Source organism: Dreissena polymorpha, chromosome 15 (genome assembly GCF_020536995.1).
Source record: "Dreissena polymorpha isolate Duluth1 chromosome 15, UMN_Dpol_1.0, whole genome shotgun sequence".
NCBI classification, from domain to species: domain Eukaryota; kingdom Metazoa; phylum Mollusca; class Bivalvia; order Myida; family Dreissenidae; genus Dreissena; species Dreissena polymorpha.
Window position 1 is genome coordinate 33,385,053 of NC_068369.1, and position 10,350 is coordinate 33,395,402.

A 10,350-nucleotide genomic window follows, 5' to 3' on the forward strand; every position below is an offset into this window, starting at 1 on the left:
ACACATAACTGAAATTAAAATTTGACTTAGAAAGACAGAACGTACTTTCACAAGTTAAACTGGCATTCCTTTTATTAACAAATGTATATTATAACTTAATATATTGAAATATCCTGTCCGTTAACCGCGTTTGACCCTAGTAATGATAAATGTATTCGCTCGAAATTTAAAGCAGTGTTTCGCGTAATATAGCCTCTATTAACGTATGTTTATATCGCTGCTTAATACGGCATTTAATGTAATTATACTTTAACAGTTGAAACAGTGTATTATAACAACTTGAAAAGCAATCAATTTTAAACTTACAAACATACAGGTGTTACTTATTTTGCGACCTCAATAAGTTGTAACTCTGTTGACTGGTCTCCTTCCTACCATAGAGTAATGAAATGGTAATCGTATTGAATGCGTTTTAGTTCCCCTTATTTATTGTTTAATTTGAGTTGCACGTGTTTGCAGACTAAACTGATTCAATTGATCTGGCAAAGGCATGGTACCAAGATATACTTAATGTTTTCCTTGTGTTTTGTTGTGTTTCTTGTCTGTGTTGTACATGCAAATTATGATACGCCATGAATAAACCCCTAGGGCCACTCCAAATTGATATGTTGGTCGTCGGATTTGCCGCATCTATTTTTTCAAAATGGAAAAAAATATTTTTTTCACCGCGAGCACACATGTTTGTGTCCTTTTGTAGCCATAGCGCATGTTTGTTTTTTTAAATTGTGAAAAAAACACAGAAAACGCGATTTAGTAGAAACGATTTTGACGCTGAATACGAATGCCAAATATAGTGTTTCGTAACCCTTTTAATCGATAACTGCAGACGCTAAAAAATTCGATCGAGACGACCAGTACATGTTTCGCTGTCGTGACCGTTTTAAAAAATTGCGGTGACAAGTTGCTGCAGTCAACCCTTAATAATATAAACACATCTTCTGCGTTCTGTGACGTATTAGAATTTGTTTGTTCACGTTCGAACATGCAACTATCAACATATACGGTTGAAGCATATTCAATTTTCAAACAACATCGGGACACATAACGTAAGATTTTTTAAATACTTTTTCTACATTCAATGGGCATATTTTCCTATATATAGGCACATTTTTCCTATAACACAATTTTAAGTGAACACAAAATAAACATAAAATCATTAAATGCTGGTTCTAAAAGTTTCATAGGCACAATGTTTTATAATTTTTAAAATACATGGTTGACAGAACATGTTTAACAACTAGGTCCGTGTATTTCAGAAACATCAAATAAGTTCTTTGTAATGTATACATTTATTTCAGAAAAAATACATGCCGTACTAACCATCGATATGCGCCTTTTAAAATAAGGTAGCGACAATGAATTTAATGCATGGCATTTGTCCGACTGTCTGTCATTATCATTTTGATGATTGTCCCTCTTCAAGTGTTATTGCAACATAATATACCTTTTCAAAGCTTGCAACATGGTATACCTTTTCACAACTTTCACTGTTTAAAACTTCAAAGAAATATAAGCAGCAGTAGGTAGACATGTGTCCCTCACTTAAATGATATGGTTACATGTATATTTCGTGGTCAAATATCATACACTACTTACTTCTATACATATGAGGTCGATAAATATTCTTTTCATAAGAATTGATTTGAATGTAAAATATAGCTGTTTAAACCTGTATTTCTTGATAATGCAAATGTTTTCTATCGAAATTTGATTTTTTTTATTCTTCGCTCTTCGCTCTCTCGAGAATTTTCCTGTTAAAAAAAAATTCTCTCCCCTCTTCAACTTGTTTTCAAAACAATTCCGTAGACCAACATATCAATTTGGAGTGGCCTTGTGGGTGAACAAAATGTTTCCTCTAGCGGCGCCTCTGGAGTTTAAATATTCCTATAATACCTTTGAATTAATCCACAGATACCAGAAAAGCATATGTACACTGCCTTGTTGGAACCTAGCTTCATGTCAATAGAAACATCTTATGTAATTGGTCGAATAGCTAAGAGTGACGTGGTGGAACCCAGCTTCATTTCAATAGAAACGTCTTATGTCATTGGTCGAATAGCCGAGAGTGACACTCCAGTTGATACACAATCTGAAGTGACCGAAAGACAAGAGAACAATCACGACAATCCGGAAAGTGACGATCCAGGGGACACACAATACGATGATGTTGAAGTGTCGGAAAATGACTATACATGGAAGACAAATACCGAATTCGAGGCCACAATGTCGGAAAATGACGATCCAGGGGACCCACAATACGAAGATGTCGACGTGTCGGAATATGATGGTACAGGGAAAACAAATACCGAATTCGAGGCCACAATGTCGTCTTTTTTTGTTAAATAAGGTACACATTTAATCAACGATTCCAAACAGGCATAGATGTGGTGTGGTTTAAGTTTTAACTATGTATGATAAGATGTTGAAATGCTCAAAACCAAATTAAGCTTATTTTGCAAATATCGAAACATATGATAAGGCAATTTAATTCTTTTTTTAACTCGTTCAGAAAGTTTGTAGCTACAGTTTAATTCCCTCGGACGTGTTTAATGTAGAGTGCGCGGAACCAGCAGCTCAGAAAGCTCAGTTGTTTAATCGTCACTGTTGGGTCCCGGCGTTAAGAAAATAGAAACCGCATCGGAATAGCCAATTGCTATATTTCATGCAATAATTAAATAACTACATATTGGGAACGCTTTACCACTGCGTATACATTTTATTTTAGACTTGGTGTTTACATTTTTATTCTATGCGGCTTCTTTCTACAAGTAAAGTGAAAATTTTAATTATAATCAATACTATTTACTCAATCTTATTAACACAATTAAAAGGTACATACAAACTATTTTTTGATCAATCATATTTTGTATCTGTATTCTTTCCAAACGTTTATGAAGAATGAAGAACAGAATGACGTGTGTAACGTATATTGAGGTAGTTACATTCAGTTGTTTCATCGCTTGCAACGATCTAATATTTCGTTTTCAAATATGATAAACTACTAATATGTACTCATGAATCGGTATAATAACAACCACATGACATGTGTTCATGGCTGATTCTGTATCAACATAACATTTTTGGTTATCGTGATAGGTTGGAACGAACTACGCTTCGACAGATAAAACTTACCAGGATGTAATCCAGCGCAGCTCATTCCCCATGACGGTGACTCATCCTTTCAACATTCGACCCCCTCAACCCCACAAACAAATTGCATCTGAAATCGATCACATAACGGAAATACGACACAAACACGTATTGGCAAAATGATAACGCAGGTTAATAAAGTCATGAGAGTTAGGTTACACACCACGTACTCCTACGTGAAATGTAAACTTTGAAAAGCAAATGGGCATGAATATTGTTTACTTAAAACCTAATTTCGCAAAAAAACGTCAAAAGTTATTAAAAAGGCTTAAACGCATTGTGCGTAATTACTATGTAAATATGTGAATACTGTAACTTAGAAACACAAATACCATGTAATAATGTACGTTAATCATGATATTACAAACGTGTAGAGCTATTCAACTCTTACAAATTGTATTTTTCTAATTGCTGTTGGTATGTTTTCTTCTTATTGTTTTTCCTCATAAAATTCTCCTTTATAGCTAATTGTACATATAGAAACCTTAAGTATGTGTTATTTTTGTAAATATTCAAAATATATCTATGTTGTTATTTTCTCACTAATATTTTTTGTATCGATTGCCATTGTCATATTTCTTCTTCAACATATATAAATTCTGCAAAAAGGCATTATACGTAAATGCCCTACCATGTATTCACTTGGGCATGTAAACTCTACTTTTTGTACCTAAAATATTTACTTCATTAATATATTATTGATATATAACATGTATTAATTATTATTAGCCGGTCATATAATGTATTCGATTTTGTATTTATTCAAAATATATCTATGGTTTTATTTTATCACGCATATTTTGTATCGATTTTAATTGCCATTTTTCTCCTGAAACATGATAATAAAGTAAAAATTCTGAAACAGGCATTATACGTTAATGTTATATTATTTATTCACTAGACATGTTACCTAAAATATTTACATCATACATGTTTAATGTGATATATAACATGTATACTTCATTATTAGCCGTTAATAGAATGTATGTCTTATGTGTGTATTGAAAGCATGGGTATATATTGCCTTTTTAGTCACATAAGATATATCTATCTTTATTTCATGTTGTCCATAACAAAAAACGTTCTGACTTAGTTCATTCTATGATTAAGATCATTTGAAGATTAGACCATATAATGAAGCGCCTAAAAGAGGGGAATCGGCATTTTTTCTCCATGCATATAAACGGAAGGTTAACTAAAAATCCTTTTTGAAGTTGTGGTACTGCAAACAAAGTTTTTGAAGAACAGTTACACATATTGAGAGCAAATTGCTTCTTAACTCCCTTTAATGCAAGCCCACAGTAACGATTGAAAGTTTTTTTCCAACACAAAGAGCAAACGATAATAATTAACAACAAACAATGACTTTATATTAAGTAATCTACCACATAGGCATTTTTATTAATTTAATGAACGTATTTATGACTTTTTAATTTGAGGGATAACATCATACATATTTTTATTTTTAGATAAGTTTGTTTTTAAGTGTTCGTTGTTGTTGTTCATTTCAAACTACTTTTTAGCGCTTTATTGTTATAATTCAAGGGAAAATATGATCTGTCATAGAACAAATTGAGTTGTAAACATTAAGGGACGTAGCGAACAGGACACGTGTTATGCTTATCATTTTGTCATTTTTCATTCTGGTAGAAACGTCCCTTTGCTGATGAAAGGTTATATCTTAGTTATATATTAACTAAGTAGTGCATAGCAAGATATGAAAATAACAGACTGTATTAAATGTGTTTATAGGCGTTCGAACAACATGTCTTTACTTGTCTTTTAAACCGGTGATATATGTTTTTAGTTGGTGTTTAGATCTTTGAAAGCTGTAGATATATATTTAGGCTTCCTTCACTTTATTTGTTAATAAGTTTGTGCTTAATACAATGGTGCAATTTTTTGTTCAATGGTCATTTATCAATGAAAATTCTGTTAATTATTCTGACAAATACGTGAGAACCATTTTATTGTTTATGTCCCTATACCGACAAGGTATTAATTGAGATTGGCAGTATAGACTATTACGCAATATGTGTAATCTCGCGCGATCAAATCAATTACTTTGGTTGGTTTGATTTCATACTACCGACTTATTTATTTTGTGTGATTCTGTAAGAACAAAAACTATATTTGGCTTGATTCCTAAAGAACAACAACTCTTATTTGGTTTGATTCCTAAAGAACAACGACTCTATTTGGTTTGATACCTAAAGAACAACAACTTTATTTGGTTTTATTTCTTATGTTTTGGTCGTCAGTATACTGATGCGTAATCACATGTCTCTATCTACACTAAGATATATTCAACAAAAAAATAATATTATTTGTAAAAAAGAGTCATTCCTTCAATTCTTTTTTAATGACTTGTTTTAACACTACAAACAGTGTTTTTATACGTGTACGTACAATAAAATACTTGCTTTGTAATGTAGTCTGTACTTGAACCTCCGAATACGTATAGAGAACAGAACACATAGAACTGTCTCTGTAGGTATTTGCGTTCAGACATGGAAGACTGAAATCGAATTCATCCATTCTAATAAACGTTCTTTCTGCTATGTATGTGTTTTATTTACAACATGGCCCTCAAAAACTGAGATAAAATACACATAATTTCATTGTAAATTGTATCCGCCACACAACCAGCATATGCACTGATTTTAAGTTACTTTTATATCCATTAACATAATGAAGACGATAACTCGGTTCTGTGAGTTTTGATTCGATTCCGGCATGTATATGTTATGAAGCATTTTTAATTATTAGCATACATGAAACCTGCAGAATAAATGTCCTGAGAGCGGGATTTCTATCAATAGACATGTGACTGTTGTTAAAGTATTTTTATTAAGAATTACAACAAAACCGGTACAAAACGACGTTTCAATACAGGTTACTTTAAATGTATTTTAACTCGTTTAACTATGTTTTCTGGTGTCTGAAATGAGTCACAATTTAGTTGTTTATACCGCTTCACTAGGCTTAAGTATTATGCATAACTCGCTTCAAGTGAATTGTATTATTTAATAAGATTATCCATCGTTCTCCAATTAATCTTAGTGGTATATTAGTATTGCTCCACATTATATTTCCTGGTATTTCCCAGTGCGATAAACATTCAGTGTGGGTGTATGTCATCTTGCGAAGGTTGCACGATTTATTATAAATAATTATGTTATAACTCAAGACCGTTGAAGACATTATTTAGTTTATTACGAAATGGCGTTGGACTCAAACACGATATAGTGTAGTTGTATTAAAGCATCGATGAATTACTTGTACACAAGCGACTGAAATAAATTAGAAAAAGACTCATACACAATTACATGTCAACAGAGTATTAAATATATACTATGAACCGTGCTCTGTTAAAAAGGGGTTTAATGTATGTGCGTTAAGTGTCGTCACAGATTAGCCTGTGCATTCCGCACAGGCTAATCAGGGACGACACTTTCCCCTTTCATGATAGTTTTCGTTTCAAGAAAGTCTCTTCTTAGCAACAATAAATTTTAGGCGGCAAATGCCGTCCCTGATTAACCTGTGCGGACTGCACGTGCATTATCCCTCTATTTCACAGAGCCCGGTCCATATATAAACAAATATGATATGAGCGTTTGCATCAAAATGTGAGCAACTCACCTTCAACCGAATGTGTTTGCTTCTTTCACATAAACTAGAAGTTGCGGGGCATAGGCCGACTGGTATCCCCACGCCGCATAGATGTTATATTAAACGGCAATTTTGGGTGGTCAATGCCTATGTTGGTGGTGCCCCGGGGTTGGTAATGTGGACATGGATGGTCGAGATAGACCGTGTTGTCATAAGAGTTGTTCAGTATTAATTTGAAGTCAATTGCTGAATAAATGAAGAAGTTATGATAAAACAAAATTGTGTGTGGGCGTGGTCGGCCACTATCTCCTCCTACACTATTTGGAATTATGATCTAACCCCTGGGTCAAAAGTTAGCAGCATTTGCGTCGCATGTTGTTAGTAAAATGAGTGAAAATGTCCTTATTTTACCCAATTGTACCCCATAACTTTTAACCCAGGGGTCAGATCAAAATTTCAAATAGTGCATCGTCGTACATATGCTCATAGCTACCATGTGTGTAAGTTTCAAGGTTCTAATGCTAATAGTGTAGGAGGAGATAAGCGCCTACATGCCTTTACACTGCTGCTTCATGTACCTAGCGGACTACTTTCTTGACCTCTCACTTCTGATTAAACGTCAAATGCAGTTAAGACATTTAGACGATTAATCTCGTTCAACTGTATCACCAAACAAATTCATGTGCGCCTACATTTCAATACATGCAAGAAATTAATTAATACATTTATCGTATAATAATAATAATAGACGCACATTATTAATCAGTTTCTATTGATGTTTTAACTGAATGCAGAACGAATCAACAAGCTTCACGCCTTTTCATACTGATATTACGTCACTATATTGCATCTTTCATTCAGTTCATGGACGCGATTTTCTGGACATTTTGAAGTCTAGTTACATTAAAATATGACGCATGTGCGTGTTTAAGATAGATCATTATAATCAAATGTGAATAAAAGTGTTGAGTTTATGGCTCAAATGAAAGAAGTATATGCAGTTTCAAGGCGCGGAAGGAAAATATAATGCAAAATAAGGCGATACTGTTTGATTCTGTAGCAGCAAATGACGGCGACCACTAACGCCGTTACCACGGTAACTCCCACGCAGATAAGCGCAATGAGGATTTTATCTTCCATCACTGGGTTGTCAGAAAAAAAACACAGAGTTTTGTTAATATCATTTCAGTTTTTCTCGTATGTAATGTCACACAAAAACACGATAGGCATATATACTAGGGGGTATGATTAACCATGATCCGCATTAAATTTACCATACACAGAAAGCATTGCACAAAACTAAACAATATGCACATTGCATTTTGTTCATAGGTTTTGCGGTGTGTTAAACACGCATTAATTATAATGCACTTAAAATTATTATGAACTGTTATTTAAGGAGATGGGGTTGGGTTGAAGGGGTTTGGGTCGTGGAGAAGAAATAACAAAATCCTTACACAGTGATCTAAATAGCCTTGTCACGACCTTTATGGTCGCTGGTGGAATTGTGCAAGTCGGTCGATTTGTTTGCAGCGCTAGTGATAAAATCAACGCCACCGTTAGTTTTCGACGTAACTAGTGACGTCAAAAACTCTGATGTAACCGCTGATGATGCAACATGTGTGCTCGGTGACGTCGGATCGTAGGTCGGCATCACGTCTCTTGTTCGTCGTATCTTATAGTGTCGTGAACAGTTGCTGAAAGGGTGAACAAACAAATTCAATATCATTCTCGATCATCGTTCTTCTCAATAATGTGCTATTGTTACATTACGCATTGAACAACGAAACATAAACCCCGATCGTGAATACCGAATTAACATAGTTACAACATAAAATCGTAACAAATCTATAACTATTGTAAAAGTCGAAATATAATTGTCAGTTATTGGGTTTTTTTAAAATATGAATAAACAACACATTGTCTTTCTTATGAATGGTAATTATTTGTTTAATACGCTCTAGAACTGCAAATTCTTTTTATTGAATATAATTACACTACATCAAAATTTAATGTTGACATAATCTTCGCAAACGTCAACACCACCACAAGTAACGCATTCATCAACAAAAACAACAACAACAACATGATTTCCATTCGTATCATCTAATCATTCTTATTCTCATTCTTCATCTTCATTGTCAGGAAAATCACAAACATCAAGAGCAAAAACAACATCAACAGGGTTACCATCACAATCATCATAAGTATAATCAACAACAAGCATAAGCATCTTTGAAATAATTATTACAAAAGTAATAACCTTCTACAGGTTCACAGTCATTAAAAAAGTCACCATTTACAAACGCGATTTAACTGTAATTCCTGTTTATTTAGACTCAAAATCGTTGTGGTTCATTCGATAGACAACGTTTAATCGAACGTTACGAGTTAGTTTTACTTACCGTTTACACAGACGGAGGAATTACTTTTTGGTACAGTTGTCTTTTCGTAACTCGCCATGTTGGTTGAGCACAAAACAATGCACTATGAGATCTTCCGCTAGCAAACAAATGAACAATATAAACAATTCGGCTTAAAGGGACCTTTTTACAGATTGTGTCATGTATTGAAGTTTGTCATTTAACGCTTTAAATTAATTAACGTAAACATTGGAACTAAATAGTAATTAAAACAAGAATTAACTTAAAAAATAAAAAAGTAATCCTTAACCGGGCTCAAACAACTAACCCTTGGAAAAACATTTTTATATATAAACCATTCAGTCACACTTGCCCATACAGTGAGAGGTGTATTTTATACTTTATATCAGCAATCCTCGTATTGTCACAAAATATATAACGACACCATCAGAACTCTCAAAAAGATTCAATTGTTTTGCGTTAGAAACGGTTTATAATGTTCATTTTTTATCAGTCGTCAGAAGATATAATGGATATTTTAGACTATGGTAAATGTTCAATATTACTGTATCCTCAAAATATCATGACTGCAACGAAAATTTGCGAATTTGAAACTTTTTTTTCATTTTGTCCAAAACGTGAAAAGGTCCCTTAAACGTGTTTTATAGGTATAAATAGAATGGTAGAAGTACTTGAAGTGTACCTCATGACCTTTATTCTATACACAGTCTTAGAGCGGTTCAGGAACATTTTATCTAAATGCTCCATCGGAAATAAGCGCTCGAAATTTCATGTACTGCCTTAAGTGATTCCACAATATACATTTCGTCTATCTATTGTAACATAGCACTTATAAATTCAAAAATTGACTGTTTACTATTGATTTGTATTTGATAACAGTGTATTCGAGTTCTCTTTATCTATTCGTTAAATCACACTACAAAACCCGTTTGTATAAACAGATAAACCGGCGGTTAACCACATACCGGCGGTTAAATGTCGGTAACTTGTTGGTTACTGGTCGGTAAGCGTTTGTATAAAATTTGGTATCTATATACCGATCGATTAAAACCAAGTTAAAACATACCCTGCTTCTCTAGGTGGGTAAGTACAAGTAACCGGGGACTTTACTTACACAAAATGGCCGAGTCGCGCGACATTATAAAAGCTAACCATCGACGACCTTGAAAATTTCGACGAGTAAACAGACAATTGCAGCGACTGA

General features: G+C 33.7%; 1 protein-coding gene across 12 annotated transcripts in view; it reads left to right on the forward strand.

Annotated features, from left to right (window-relative positions):
* Positions 1-5,711, forward strand: part of LOC127860609 (uncharacterized) — a 32,151-nt gene extending 26,440 nt beyond the window's left edge. For 10 of the 12 annotated variants that reach the window (XM_052398814.1, XM_052398813.1, XM_052398816.1 and 7 more), the window contains 3 exons: positions 1,912-2,347; positions 2,898-2,934; positions 3,097-5,711. In XM_052398814.1, coding sequence (XP_052254774.1) covers positions 1,912-2,346 — 435 coding nt within the window. In that variant the 3' untranslated portion in view covers position 2,347; positions 2,898-2,934; positions 3,097-5,711. Of the gene's footprint in view, positions 1-1,911; positions 2,388-2,897; positions 2,935-3,096 lie in introns of all 12 variants that reach the window. The other 2 variants (XM_052398808.1, XM_052398807.1) reach the window with 2 other exon arrangements.
* The last annotated feature ends 4,639 nt before the right edge of the window (positions 5,712-10,350 follow it).